General features: G+C 35.7%; 1 protein-coding gene across 1 annotated transcript in view; it reads right to left on the bottom strand.

Annotated features, from left to right (window-relative positions):
* Positions 1-3845: 3845 nt before the first annotated feature.
* GABRA1 (gamma-aminobutyric acid type A receptor subunit alpha1) overlaps positions 3846-16267 on the bottom strand; it is a gene marked incomplete at both ends in the record, with an annotated part of 40380 nt that continues 27958 nt past the window's right edge. The window contains 3 exons of the mRNA XM_082291780.1: positions 3846-4154; positions 7462-7664; positions 10290-10442. Of these exons, the coding sequence (XP_082147906.1) occupies positions 3846-4154; positions 7462-7664; positions 10290-10442 (665 nt within the window). The remainder of the gene's footprint in view (positions 4155-7461; positions 7665-10289; positions 10443-16267) is intronic.

The raw sequence follows: 16267 nt of genomic DNA, 5'->3' as shown, positions 1-16267 counted from the left end.
GAAAAGTCATTTGTGTTGTAAAAAAGGTTCTTGATCACTAAGAAAATCCTGCAGTAGCTTCTAGGGATGTTGCAAGGAAAACTGAAGGAGCTTCTGTTGATGTAATATCAGAACAAACACAGAACTCCTGTGTTGGAGTGTCATGCTGGACTGACTGGTAGCTGTGAATCTGTCATTATATGAGGCTGTTCTTCCACACTGTGAAACTGAATAGTGCTATATGGTTTTTTTCCTCTGAGTCAAATCTTGTTGCCTTTAGACATTTTGACTCATTTTTACTTGAGTAAAATTCTGCCTAAAAATGTCTGAGCAATGACAAAGCTGTGAAAATCCCCATGTATGCTCTGCATCTGGCTTGTGAACATAGGAGGTGGGTGTTCAAACACTTTCTTTACCATCCTCTTCCAGAAAAGCCCATGTGGGTTTTCAGAGGCATTAATCTCTATGGAGTCAGTTGTAGGAGGCAAGGAACAAGGATTCAGACTGCATTATCCTCATTCAAAATAGAGGAAAGCATAATAAATTAATAGAATATGAGTCCTTCCAGACTTTCCTTCCATTTTGAAGAATCCTTCTTTAGGAATCATGTTTAAGAACACTACGAACATTGTTATATACAAATATACACTTATATCAGCCTTTTGTATCCTCTAAAGCTGTATGTCTGCAATTGCTTGTCTCTCCCTACGTAAGAGGACAAGCCTTGCTTTCAAGGATATTTTCCGAGAAAATTTGAGGGCTGAATGCACTGGAAGGACTTTTCCTCTCTCTTTTTTTTCTATTTGAGGGAGAAAGAGGAGTTGAAAAGTAAAATTTTCAAGCTATACATATGCTTGTTTGAAAGCTATCCCTACAACTATTTTAATAAGTGAAATATTATTTTATACAGCCTGAGGTTCTTCTTCAACAGTCTCTTAGATTTGTGTGTTTATTTAACCAGTTAAATCTCTAGCTTAAATAGTTATATTTTTACTCTCAATCTCTGGTTAATCTGCCATTTTATCTGGGAGACAATGCATTTTATTTTGTTCCTACCTTATATTAAAGTCAATGTTGTGTACAAAACCTTAACAATTGTTCATCTGATGTAATTAATTGCCTTACTGGATACACATGGTATGGAGTGAACTCTTTTTTCTGAATGTCAAATTAGATTTGGGAAATGTTCCTGTTATATTTGTCCCTGGAAAACACTGTACAGAAAATCACATCTATTAAAAATGCACTCATTACCAAATTCAAACTAAGTTTTTGAATGAATAGCACCTAATCAAGCAATGTGTCATAAAATGCAGTAACTAAAGAAAACCAAAGTAAAACATTCACTTTCATTATTGAACATTTTTAGCTTTATTATTATAATAGAATTACAGTCTGACATAAAATAAAGAGCTTTTGCTAAACTCTGTAAAGCAATACATGCTTCTGCCATAAACAACCTCTATTAGATTTAGGTTTTATTGCCACATCACTGCACTGAGGTGCAATAAACATTCAATGTCATCTTTTTAAAATTATCTCAGGAGTAAACAGAAACTGTCCTCTATAAGAGTGTATCATTATTTTCAAGGAAGACTTACTATTATTACATGGTTTAGCAAAGCATTGTAAAAAAGCTACATAGAGAATACCTTGTCTTTGATAAACTGTGCAGTCAAGTTTATACAGTATAATACTATTGGCATAGACTAACTAAGAGGTGATATAATGCAATCATTGCATAGCAAAAAGCAGACTAGTTAAGTAATATTCACATCTAATGTGCAAAATGCAGACCAAAAGGTAGCTATGAAAAGGTAGCTAGAAAGATAAAATGTCCTAAATGAACACACTAGTTTAACGCCAAAAATAACAAGATAAACAAGTACACAGAAGTTAAAGAGCCATAGTTTATTTTTTTCTATACATATATCTACACATGATACCAGAGATGAAACATCCCCTTTTAAATAAGCTCCAATCAGATAACTTATCAAGTTTAGACAGGACTAAATTTTAGACAGTGAAGCATTATTAAAAAAAAAAAATCTCTAAATAAAACATTAAATATTTTCTTTTGTAGATAGAGAATATCAACTTTTTGATTTATTAAGAATTTAGAAAACACTGCCTATTAAACTTGACTCTCAGTAGCTGTTTTTCTGGAGGCCCATGTAGCATTGTTTCAAAATCCATTCAATACCATATATTACATTTTTTTAATTGATGCTTGCAAATATCCACCATTCTTCCAATGTCTTTGAAAAAACTTTATCTGAAAATTTACTTCTAAGAATCAGCAGTAATGATACTGACTATAATTTTTTTGAAGGGAGCACAATACCTGCAAAATGGACATCTTGTATTTAAAGCCCTTACATATTGTTCCTACAAATATATTGCTACAGTAAAAATGAAATGTAGTAAGTTTACTCAATAAAATCTATTTTCCTGTACATTCTTTTATGTATGACTTCTTTGTATTTAATGCTACATATATTACATCACTTATTGTAACAGTTATGTTTCAGGAAATATAGCAGTAATATACAGATGAATTTCTGTCTTAACAAATATTTCACCATTTTTACCTACCAAATATAATCCCATACTTCAGTGTTTATGCATGACCTGAGCAGACCAGTCATTAATCTAATAGTATACAATGGATGACATTGTCAAATTGCAAGCTGCTGTACACTTAACCACTTTACAAATGGAATAAATTCCAAGCACTTTCTGCTTATTTGTTTTTGTAAGCTTTCCAGTACCACTGATTTATTTCTTCTCCTTTAATTCAGGCTCTAAATATGTTTTATAGAACATTTAACAACATATTAAGAGCTAAGAGGTGAATCCTACACAATGTTTTAAGAACACAACTTTAAAAAAGTAAAAAAATGTACAATCTCATGCTGCTTATTTACAGATATTATTTAAATACTATATTTTATCTTTCTGCTATTCATAAATCTCAGTTCAAAGCTTCTTTTAATGTATCATTTTATAAAAGAATACATTGGACATATCTAGAGCTTGCAAAAATTTTGTTGTGTGTTTTTTTTTGTTTTAACCCCCTAAAACATAGTGATGAGTAAAAGCTATCTTTAAAGCATCCAGGAATTGTTTGGATTACACAGGTGATAGTAGAAATTTGGGATCTGCACTTGGTTGTGCAACAGGTTTTTAATCTAGTCTAGTGACAACTTAATGCTTGGAACAAGCCTGCAGTAAGAGAGCAGATTAAAGCATTTGTTACCATTAGATCTTATGTGCTATACAGTAACAAACTGTACCTAGAGTGAGTAGATTACCTTTCTCATTAAAGACTATTTAATATTATAAGTCAGGTAGTTTGGAACATAGAAGAGAAAAGGGATTATGAAAATAACATATCTTATGGGAATCAGCAAATGGAAAATTTTACATCCTTGAAAAGATTATAAACAGTGGCTGAATAAATGATAGCGTCTAGAGTGTGCATCAGGAATGTCATAAAGAGTATTTCCCCCCTCCCTACAATCCTCTGAATAAAAATATCTTTTTCATGTACATATACAATATCTTTTGGGGACATTCAGTACTAAGCTTGCTACAAAGAGTTTCTTTTTTTTTTTCTGCCCTCCCATTACTTTATAAGTCTTTTCCATTTCTAAAATCACTTTTCCAAAGTATATAGTTTATAATGTTCTCTCCCTCACATACAGGTTTTTTAAATATACAGATATATTTTACCTTTAGCTAACTAAAGAAACCTTTATTTTCTTTAAGACAGAGGCAATGAAGTAAATGGGAATTGCCATATGTGAAAAAGGAAAGCAATTCCCAGAGCAAAAGACAAAACAGAAATATACGAATAAATGAGGTTATTGATGTGGAGTTTGAACTTTTAGCTGGGGCTCCCGGTTTAGATAGGTAGCCCAATAGACTAAGTTAAAGATTCCAAAAAGCAATGGGAAGGCTATTCTTGATAGCCGATCAATTTTACTGACACTGTTAAAAGTTTTCTTGGGTTCTGCAGGTTTTGTTTCTGGCTTAACTTCTTTGGGCTCAATCGTTGCACTTTTAGCAATGGTTGCCAGCCCAGGGTCCCTTGCAATATTAGGGGTGTAGCTCGTAGCTGCAGCTGTGTATGTGTTGTTTTTCTTGATGAGAGGATCCTTCACTTTCTTTGGCTGAAGAAAGAAGAAAATATTTTATTCTTAATATCTTCTGAACAGATGAAATTATGAAAAAGCACTGTAACATTTTGCAATTAATTGAATTCATACCACAAAGTGTAATAAGCTGTAAGAGAGAAGTTAGTTCTGGATATTTAACTCATGCAAAATATTTAGGTGACAACAAAGACAAAATCATCCATTTGTATTACTTGTATTAGGTAAACCATATTAGATGATAGATAAAATATAATGAGACCTGATAGCTAGGCTCACTGGCAAAATCACTTTAAAGATAATCAGCAGTGAAAAACCACTCGTAGTTCAATATTCCCTTATTCAACTGTTTTCCTTGATCAGGATGAAAACTTGTAAGATGCCAAATTCTTAATGTAGCTTTCCAACATTACGACAAATATTATGATATGAAGACTTTTAACATAATTCATACAGAAAAATGCACACTAAATTATCATGTAACCATGCACTAAAGGAGTGGTTTATGCAATAAGATGCAAAGCTGCCAGTATTCTACTCACTAATGGTTTACACCAAGGGCAAGTGCATTATGGATTAGGAACTTAATGTTCTTGTTTGAGTGTTACAGTCAGATTATCATGGCTGAGATGGTATTCTATATACAAAGACTTTAATATCTGTATGACTTTTTCATCCACCTACTTATATTGTTAAAGCAGGAATATATTGAATATCTTTTGAGGGAGGAGGACTTATTGATCTTATTTAAACTTATTTTATCCCTAGGTCCTTATATTTTCTAGTATTCTATATTTGTGATCTAGTTGTAGGAAAAAAATTAAATTTTGACATCTGGGCATACCAGTTAGAATTCAACTGTCCCAGTTTCTGGCAGACCAAACCCCTTCTTCAGCCACTGCCCAAGGATAAACACAGAAGAGAGAGGTAGTGGGTCATTAAGAAAGTGTAAGTATTTGTCCAATCATGAGAAAAAAACCCCAACAACAAAACATATAGCAAAAACCAATTCTAACAGTTTAGAAAAATCTTCAGGCAGTATTTGCCACAAAACGAAAGGCAAATGTTATCCCTTTAGTCCTCTTGGGATGGAGGGAAAGATATGGTTGAAGAGAAAGTATCAGTGGAATTTGATCTATTATGTCATTTCACAAGACAGCAAACACAATTCTCTGTTTTCAAGAAGCAGCTGTCCCAGGGAGGCAATATTTTTTATGTGGTCACAGTAAATTGTAGGTTAATGGCTACTTTGACCTCCTAATAGTGGAGTTTTGATAAAAAATTCTCATTCAAGACGTGAACATTTCACGGAGTGGACAGCTCCTGTGGGACACCTGGGAGCAGGAAACGAAGCTGCAAAAGCATGAGGGCAAGTGGGAAGATGCTTGTGAAGGAACAGCTTGGAGCCCCATGCTGGAAGGAAATGTACGCTCAAATGTTAAAATTATGCTACTTAGTAAGGCAAGGGATTCACCTAATGACTCTGATGTAGATGTTCTTTAATTCATGGCAATAAAATTCTTAGCTTTGGGCCAGAAAAAGCTTCAAATCTTTTTAGAATATTTCTACTGAAAAGGAGGAACAAAGAGGTTGAAAAAGCATTAAAAAAAAAAAAAGCATGTCAGATTTTTTTTCCCTGCCCCCCCTCCCCTCCCAAGTGGGGAAGCTGCTAACATGGCTGCTGAGTGTGAAAGCCAGTCCTGTTTGTTTCTCATTCAGATACTCTGGAGAGCAGCAATAAATCCAGCAGACAAAGAGCAGCTTCACTGAAGTCTCAGAGGAAACCCTTTCTATGGATTTAAATGTCACTAGTAATCCGATGCACAGAAAACATTGGCACCAGCCTGGGCCTTAATATTTCATGTCAAACTCAACTTCATGAAAAAGCAGTATGACAGCTAATTAGAGCTCTAAATTCGTTTAAGCTATGATGCTCTGATCATTGTGAGCTTGCCTTGCTTGCTTTTCCTCACTGCAGAAAACTCACACCACCAGGTACAAGCAAATGACACATAAAGCCCCTTACCTGCTGAGGAACACAAAGCCATAAATCTTCCAGTGTTTTAAACAGAGTTTATTGGTGTGGGTGTTTTTTAGAATGTAATTTTCTTTGTAACAAATGAAACAGCTCATTATAGTAACTACATTACAAGGGAGGATAAATTAGCAAGGCAGTATTTAATATTTAAGGATACAGTTCTATCAGTACAGCTCATTTTTACAACAAATGCAATGAAAACAGGAAAAAAATAATCAAAAAAATTATTTTCAGTGAAAGCATCATAAATAACTGAAAGCTCAACATTCAGCAGCAGATGTGCAACTCGTTACTGTAAATTTGTTTTGTTACTTCACTCGTTTGTTCTACAATACTTTTGTATTAGTTGTCATTGTATAAATGCCCTAATTTAATTTGGGGGTTTTTTCCCTGACTTATGCAACTAAAATACATAAATAATATATAGGCCTATAATCCTGAATTAAAAACATATCTTTGCATACCAGTGAGTTACATCTGCTCCTCCACATATCTGTTCTGTTGAATCTCTAGTCTGTGAATGCTCATGATAACCAGTTTGGCAAGTTAAAATAACCCAACCAAACAAGCTTGCTCACAGAAGCTGACATGGTAACTCATAGGAAATGGGAAACTTCTTCATCCTCTAAATGTCCTCAACAGTTTCTTGATGCACTTGTGATTTACAGACCAGGTCTCATCCCAGAAAAAGGAATCAGTGCAAGTTTTCTCTAGTGCATTCAGGGAGGTATGGATCAGGTTTGCACACTCCCAGCACAGGTCTCAATGTCTCCTTCTAAACAAACACATATCTCCTATAGTTAAGAAAGGAAGAAAGAACTCCTGTGATGATTTTTTTGGTCCTGATGATAGAGCAGCCCTTCTGAACTTCATGTTGGGGAGCACTATACCTTGGGAACTGTCAAATACTGCAGCCACAAGATTTTTTTCCTACATTTATACTAAGACATCCACACTTTCTCTTGTTCAAACACAAAAAATTAATTGCCTTCCCTAAAAATTATACACATTCATCTTTTTTTCTGCTCAGTTGCAGAAGTCAAAATCTCAGTAGAATATTTCATTATTAATAGCATTAAGTATCATCCAGTATGTCAGAAGTAGTATTTAGGTACTCAATGTCTAAGTAATCATGGTGTAGAAATGCTATGTGTGGACACAGAAGGAAACTCTTTTGGACTAATAACTGCTCTACATAATAAGAATTTTTAGTGTGCTAAACCCTCTCCCACAGAGTGACCAGGCATGGCCGAGTATGATGTTTTGGGATGGGTATGAGGGTGTTACCTTTTCTGGAACGACGCTTTTGCCATCCCACGCGTACCCTCTCTTGGTGAAATAATTGACTGTGGCAAACTCGATAAGGGCTGAGAAGACGAAGGCGTAGCATACAGCTATGAACCAATCCATGGCCGTGGCATAGGCCACCTTGGGCAGCGAGTTCCTCGCACTGATGCTCAGGGTAGTCATTGTCAGCACAGTTGTCACTCCTGCAAAGCAAAGAGTTTGTGTCTTCAGGGCAGGGACTGGTTTTTGTGCTTCATTTCCCAGCTGCTGCTATAGGTGGGAAAGCCTTTTCTTACACCCCTGGTTCTTACAAACTTCACCACCTGAGTTCAGTTTCTAATTGAGGATATCAGATTTCACGTTCTGTGGAAGTTGCAGGATTTTCAAAACATTTTTCCTGCTTTTATTTTTCGATGTTGTTATAGTAGAATACTATTTTTGAAGCTGGAATAGAAATATGATTTGTGAACTACCTGTATTTGAAGGATTTGTGAAACACTTTCTGCTATTTGAAGGATCATTGTCGCTGTTCTTTATTCATGCCCTGCAAATTGTACTACAGATGTAACAATTTAAGATCTTTAGTTTTTTCTTGCAGCATTTCTGGGATACTTAGAAAACTAAAAAACTTGTTTCAGCTTATTTGGGATATTATACTTCAAAGGTATACTCAAGGGCACCAAGATTTATGTGTTATTTCATTTTTTTAAATTGTTGTTTTTACAGATTTCTGTCCCTTTGTTCACTGACTCCCTGAAAATAGCAAAGATTTTATGTAAGAACAAAGACAATGTAATTTGCATTTCTGATATCAGAGCTTCTCACTGCTGAACCTTTCCTCTTACCTGGCCCCAGAGAGCAAGCAGGACTGTACTGAATTCACTCTGCTTGCAGCTGCTTAGAAAAATTAATCTCCAGGTGCACACAAGGCATTTATATCAAATCACATGTCCACAAGTTACCTTGACAACTGCACTGTCAGGTCTTGAATGTGTCTGGTGAGTTCATCTTCACTGCACTGAGTGTTAGTGGAAATGAGCAGTGGTCTAAAATAGGCCAATCAATGAACAACATATTTACATTGTAGTGTGAAGAGCTTGAATTATTAGTGCCTAATGAAGAAGCAATTTCTCTTTCCTGAGACGCAACCAAATGGGGTTTTTTGACTTATTACTAGTGAGCTTATGGTTCTCTTACATAGTAGCAAAAAAAAAAAAAAATTATAAGGTTCTCTTACATAGTAGCAAAAAAAAAAAAAAAATTATAACTTTTATTATCTGTGGTACTAAGTGGGGTAAAAGATGAAAGTTGTGCTTCTGTGTGTATATGCATTCATGTAAGATGTTCTGAAACTGTTCATTTTGAAATGAAAAAGCTATCTTGATACATAATGATGGAGTAAACACAAGAGTATTTGCTAAATAACTGTCTTCTAAAAGGAAAACTGAGAAATTTGTGGGTTCTTGAGCCTGTGAAGATAGCAGTTTGAAAATTGTGCAGTATTATTTATTATTCATTGAGACTAGAAAATTCTGTTCTCCATTTAGTGACAGTGAAGTACAGCATATCAAACTGATGATCAGACATTTCTTTTTAAATGGTATGTGCAAAAAGAGGTAAAATAGTTACAATTTCAATAGCTTTGACTATAAAGGGCCATAAAAGTCCCTAGTAGAGTAGTTCTCAGCAAAGCTGATGTTAAAAATTTGGAATTAATTTTAGTAGCTAATCTAAACAATATTATGTAAATCAAATTTAATTATACCATAGTCTAAACCACTGTTCTCTAAATACACATCTGTATATCAATGGAAAGCCATTGCTTGGTTCATGAGGTCTAAGGTTATGCAAGTTGTGATTGATTTCTAGAATAAACTGGAAAACTAAAGCAGAGCTGTGAAGGATGCAAGAAAAGATCCATAAAAATAGCTCTTGTTCAACAAGAGTTTCAGAGGCTGCATTTCTCAGCACTGGCTCTCTGGCTTTGCCATTTCCAGAATACATGGGCTCATTCTCTTTGGCAAAGCCAGAGGACCTAAAGCATCCCGCCCTTGCAGTGCTCTGAGGCAGTGCAATGAGTGTCAAAGCCAGTTTGGCTGGGGGTGCTTCTACCTCCTGACAAAGGTGTTCAGCAGTCCCATCTGGATATCATCAAAGACTAGGTCACATAGCAGAAATATCAGGCTGTAGTTTTCCTTAATGAAAATTTGGTGGGTTTTTTTTTTTAAGTATGTACTTGACTTGGATTAATATCTTCAAAGAATATGAAAGTTGTTTGTTTCTAATTTTAAGATAAGCATTTGCAAGCAGTGGTTAAACTGTAGGGATCAGCTGTATAAACTTGAGAGTCCTTTAGTTTGCCTTCTCACTGCATTCCTTGAGTGCATGTATTCACTGATGCACAATAAATTGTTGCTGATCTCAACAGTAGCCTGTAAAAGTGATTAAGGAAAAAAAATTTAAAGTAAGAATTTCCAGAGGGCCTAAAGATGTCAAATGATGGATACCCTTTGATTAAAGCCTTTTTGATAATCTCATGATTAACATTATTGCCATTGTCAGAGATGTTTTATTCATATTCTGATTACTTTGGAAAATACAAATGGTAATAGATGGCTTGAGGTATTTTCAGGTCTCTTTTTACAAAGAGTTTATCAGTTTAAGATCAGTTTAAAAGCTTTGGACCTATGTCTTCACAATGAAATTTGTCAGCTCTTGTGTACTGTACCATGTCTAGGCTTACACCGTTCTCCAATACTGCTTTTACCATAACATTTCTGAAACCAAATTGCCTCATTATTGCCAGGAGGCTTATAGGTCTTGCTTACCAAATACAGTTCTTGCTGGAACAGATTCTCTGTTAAGCCAGAAGGACACCTGTGACAGTATCACTGTCATGATGCATGGCAGATAAGTCTGGATGACAAAGTAACCAATCTTCCTCTTCAAATGAAAATGTGTAGTCATAACAACATATTCCCCTAAAACCAAGAAAAAAGAACATTAAAGCTTTTATAAATATACAAATCAGAGGTCTTTATAGGAAGTATTTTTTTTATTATATTAACTCCTATTATAAATAGAAGTCCTCAAATCAAAGTGGGTCAGCTTTAAAGAAAACACTTAATAAACCTGGTGGGTTTTTTAAATTTTTCCCTAATAATACAAAATTAGACATTTCTGGGAAATGCTAAGTAAATGTACATATTTTCATCTCTGCTGAATAGTGAATGAAAGCCTGCATTAACTGATGGCTGTTCAAAGCTCTTGTGGAAGAAGATGGACAGCCACCACAGCATACCCATGTAAACATCATCTAAAAACTAAATCAAGACAGGCTCCCGGAAGTGTTTTTGTTGGGCCAAGCTTAAGATGTAATTGCTGATGTGATGTTATCTGCATTACCACTGTCAGTGCTTTATGTACTCTGAAGTGTCCCTGTTCAGCTAATTTAGTACCTTAGTAAATTATTATTCTCTCCTGAAGTAAATGATTACTGCAAGAATAACACACAATATTTTCACTAGCACTAATGCTTTTGGATCTAAAAAATCATATGAGCTGGGTCCTACAAATGCTATGAAAAGGAATTGTTATATATATAAATACATTTTATTTATACTTTTAATAATTAAATATAAATATATTTAATAATCTAATATACCAATGTCGTTCCATAAACTTTTCTTGCCAGCAGAGCAAATAATGCTCATTTTCAGATCATTATTTATATAATTTAAAATGGATTTTGAAAAACAGTATATTCTCCAAAGATTGAAAAAAACTTTTTTTTTTTTTCTTTTTTTTTTTTTTTAGTAGACTGGTTCTTCTTATGCAATAAACACCTTAGGAATGAAACAAGAAGACACATAACTGAATGGAAACTTCTGTCTATATCAGAGATGATGTGAAATTACTGTAGTTCTATTTTAAAATGCAGGCAGCTGGAAGGAGAAAACTGCTCTTGTACAAGAAAAGCTTAAACTTGTTCGAAAAACTATGTCTAGACATTGATTACTTATGCATTGAGCATATCAAATGCCCATTTCTGTTATGCAGAGTCCAGAAGAACATTAATTTGAACAATCTTGCTCAACATCTAACCCCGAGGAAAGCTTATTTATAAGATGTAACAATACTCCTGGTATGTTTCAATATAAAAGACAGTAGCAAAGAGGGAAAAGAGAATAAATTTTAAATTGAGAGGGAAAGCAAAGGATATACAAGGAAATCTTTTTATTTCAAAAATAGGAGTGGCTATAGTATAGTGGGAATTATTACTTGAACTTTGCTCATCTTTTTTTAATTTTCACTGAAACAACCTCCTTCTCCTCTGTACCAGAGATTATGATTTTACGAAGGGTGCCAGTCTTGGCTAGGAGAGCCAATAATTTAATTTTATTTACTTAAAATATGATGTGGGAAGCTCTTCTAATGCAATCAGATATAGAATGTGCACAACGGTATGTCAGAATTAATTTAGTGATTGTAGATGGCAAGCTAAGAATACAGAGTGAACACACCACTGTACTCTGAAGCTTTATTTAGCTGCTTAAATTATCAAAGTATTTTTAACCTCTGGAAAAATGAGAACAAGATCCAAAGCATAAAGGCAATTAAAAAGACAGGGATTACTCTGGTCTGTTAAGCACTGCAGCAGGTCTCAGCTGGAAATTATCTAAAGGTAACGCTGGGAAGAGTGAATTAGGCAAAGCAGAGGCCTGGAATAATGCTCTGCACTTCAGTTACAAGGCAAAACCATGCTCTTAAGTTTCCACAGTACCAATGGACTGCACTTATTGGACAGTCTCTTATTAAAAGGTAGTAGATGTTTGATAAGATTGATTGAAATTACTCTAGGACATGAAAGCACTCCAGTTACTTACTGAATCTTTAGCTTCCCATATTTTATGGCTTTCTTTAATTGAATAGTGTTGCCACATTTGTGACAGCTTCTGATCTGACTCTTATAACTTCCCAGTTCCTCTGTAATTCTATTTTGAAAGCATTGCAATACAGCCATAAAATTCCCTACAATCTAAAATTTCAAATAGCTCTTGAGCAAAATATTGCCTATATTCAGTGTCTGATTGCTAGTGCTGATTTCACAATTTGTAGCTAATGCATATGATATTGTCTTATCGCTTATCTTTTCTTATCCAAGGAAGTTAGAAAGGTATTTCTTTTTAGCTTAATCTTAATTCCTGAAGTCTACAAATAACTGTGTTGTGCAGATAAATCTGGTTTTCATTTTATTTATTCCAAGAAGTTTAAATTAGTTCATATGTAATACATGATAGGAAGCATTTAGAAGTTGTCAAACAAGTTCTGCATCTATATTAACTTAATTTTTGAATGACTGTCCATGTTGGAACATTTCCAGAGGTCTGGAAGAGTCTGTATCTGTGTTCAGTGCTTCTGTAGCTGCAGTTTTTAATCAGCCCTTAATTCTACAGTATACTGCAATAATTGAGTCAAATGTGCAGGTGCTATAAACTAACCTGTGCCCTTAGAAGAAAGTAGTTGATAATTCAGTAAAGTTACATTAAAGCTATTTCTCAGTGTTTTGTAAACTATTTGTAAAAAGCCAGATTTATCAGCACCTAAAGTTAATGTGCATCACATCAAAAGTAAGGTTTGAGGTGGGGACTGAGTTAGAGCTATAACAATACCTTTCCTATTACTGTAAGTAGAGACATAGGCTTTCCTTGCCGTTAATTTAAAACAACGTATTTATCATTTCGTATTTATGCCATGTAACTCAGTAAAAAAAACTCTTAAGAACAACATTATCTCTGTAGATTTACAGAAGATAAGAAAAAAATAGACTGTTTTGAGTTTGAATCCTGATGATTCTCAGTGCAAAACAATGTTTTCAAGGTGGCAAAGTAATTCTATATAAATAGAAACTTGCACAAGCCCTTTAAGTGTTTGTTAAGTGCTCACAAAAAGGATCATTTTAAACTCTTTCTGAGTCAATATGAATCCATAACTGGAGAGTGACACAAATTTTACATGCAAATAAAAAATGGATGACTCTGCTTAAACAAAACAGCAGCAGCAATAATTATCATTTCACTTAATACTATTTTTAAGCCTGTAGTACCTGCATATTCCATTGCTAGAATAGATGAATAAACTATACAATAAAAAAAGTTTTCTTGTTTCAAGCTTCTCTTGTCATTAAAAAAACAGTGTTTGTAGTTATCTTGCTCTACATCCATAAATAAGAATTGCAGGTGGCCTACTAGCCAAGGAAGAAATTAAAGAAGAAAAAAAGCACTCTATAGATTGTGTTGGTTTTGCAGGGCCTGGTTTTGGTAGCAGGGCAGCCACAGAGGTGGCTTCTGTGAGAAGCTGCTGGAAGATTCAACTATGTCCAGCAGAGCCAATCCCTGATGGCTCTGAAGATGAATGCGCTGCTGGCCAAAGCTGGGTGAATTAGAGATGACAGTAAAACCTCTGTGATAACACATTTAAGAAGAAAATCAAAACAAAGTACACCCAGTTTTTCTTCTAGTCAGAGAAGAGGAGGAGGTGAGAACATGTGAGAGAAACAACATGGACACACCAGGGTCAGTGAAGAAGGAGGGGCAGGAGGGGCTCCAGGCTCCAGAGCCAAGATGCCTCTGCAGGCCGTAGCGATGACCATGGTGAAGCAGCTGTGCCCCTGCAGCCCATGGGGATCCACGGGGGATGCAGAGATCCACCCACAGCCCGTGGGGGAGGTGCCCGTGCCGGAGTGGGTGGGTGCCTGGAGGAGGCTGTGATCCAGTGGAAGACCCAGTGGAGAGAGAGGGCCCTGCTTCCAGGCTGGAGCAGCCTGTCCTTGGAGAACTGCACCCTGTGGAAAGAGAGACCCACACTGCAGCAGTTTTGGGAGGACTGTGTGCCCGTGGGAGGGACTCATGTTGCAGCAGGTGCAGTAGGACTGCTGCTTGTGAGAGCAGACCCACATTTGAGAAGTTCATGGAGAACTGTCTCCCATGGGAAGGGACCCTGCGGTCTCACAGGGGAAGGACTCCTCTCCCAGAGCAGTGGAAAAAAAATCTCGGATAAATGAACTGACCAAAAACCACCATGTGGTGTCAGTGGGAAGGACAGAGGGGTTGGGGAAAAAAAAAAGGTGTTTTAAAGGGCTTATTTTACTTCTCATTATCCTCCTCTCATTCTGTTGGTAATGAATTCACTTTGCAAATTAAGTTGAGTCTGTTTTGCCCTTGAAGTGTTTTCTCCCGGTCCTTATCTCAATTCATGAACCCTATGTTAATTTTTTTCCTCTCCTCTGCCCAGCGAGCGACTCTTGTAGGTGCCTGGCGTTGGGCCAGTGTCAAACCACAACAAGATCCATGAAATCATTTAATAGTTTTGAGAATGTTTAGAATAACCTGGTTCCAGCCAAATCCTTGGGCAAACAAGTATCTAGAATTCCACACAACTCTGAGTATCATCTTAAAGTTGCCCAAGATGTTGTAGATTGCTCTGGTGATCCACTGAGTTAGCTGCAAAAGAGCTTTATTTTCTGGCGTAATAAAGGTGTGTTGAGAACTCTTAAGTGAAGATTGACTTCAATTCCTTTTGTCTTTTTGTAAGATGAGTCACTATCCATGACTCTGAAAGCGAGGAGGAATTTCATAATTTTCATTAGCTATGTCGCATCTTAAACCAGAGATGATCAGAGGACAAAGATGTGCTGGAAGATTCTGTTGAGACTACCTGCCCACCTACTTCAAGAGGGAGAAAAGGAATTATTAACCACTTCTGATCCTCACCTTTAGTATGGGGAAAGCAAAGTATTTTTCTTTCCAAAGCAAGTAATGAAAAATTTTCCTGGAAGACTTTGAATTTGCTAGCAATAAATATGTTTCTTCCACAACTGTATATTCTTATCAGCTACTAATTAAAGAGGATTGTAAATTTGTAAATACTAAAAAGATTCTCTAATGAGATTGGTTTTAGTTTTGGTAACTATTGCATTTAGTTCTTTGTATGGTTTATCAGCATCTAGACAACAATATCTTCATCTCAGCATATTTTATATATTCACTATACTGTATTTAACTTTATAGATAGGAATGGTAAAGAGTTTTTTCAGGTAGAAAAAGGAGGCAGAATTCAAACCTTTGAAATAGCATGGGCAAAAAAAAATTGGTTTTTAATGGAAATGCATGAAGAAATCTTACACTTATGTTTCAGTTCTGTTTGAAAATTTCTTATCTGCCCTTCTTAACAATTTATAGCATGCTCCTCACATTGCTCTCTAATTACCCTGAACCATGTCTGGCACTTCTATTTGGTTTAGTTATGTTCTCAAACTCATGAGTCTTTTCTGATTATCCTACTGCCCTTAGAGCACATACAGCAAGCAGGGAGCAAAGGCAGCCCCACAGGCTGGCGAGGTCACTCTGAGAGAACCAGGAGCTGAGCTCCCTCTGTTCCCCTCAAATCCTATTGACTTTTCAACAAAGGGCAGTTGTGGTGAATTACTGGCTGCAGAAAAGCCAATGGCAACATTTCCATCTGTGGGAAGGTCAAGAGTTCTCCCCTTTTCTTTTTACCTGCCTGTTGCACACCTCTGTGCTCAGCAATGAGAGCAGTTGTGTTGATGCTGTTCTTATGCAAAGTTCCTATTATTGCCATCCCACTTACTTTTACAATTATATCAACTGAACAGAAGCTTCCAAGCAGTAACCTAGAAACTTGTCTATGAGAACTTTTCTAGGCTTAATAGAGCATATGAATATATTTTAGCAAGCTAAATAAAAAATTCAGACATAAATTACAGCTCACCTTAAACTGACTCACT

Source organism: Coloeus monedula (assembly GCF_965178545.1).
Source record: "Coloeus monedula genome assembly, chromosome: 15".
NCBI lineage: Eukaryota > Metazoa > Chordata > Aves > Passeriformes > Corvidae > Coloeus > Coloeus monedula.
The sequence above is the reverse complement of the archived record's forward strand: the minus strand, read 5'-3'. Positions and strand labels throughout refer to the sequence as shown.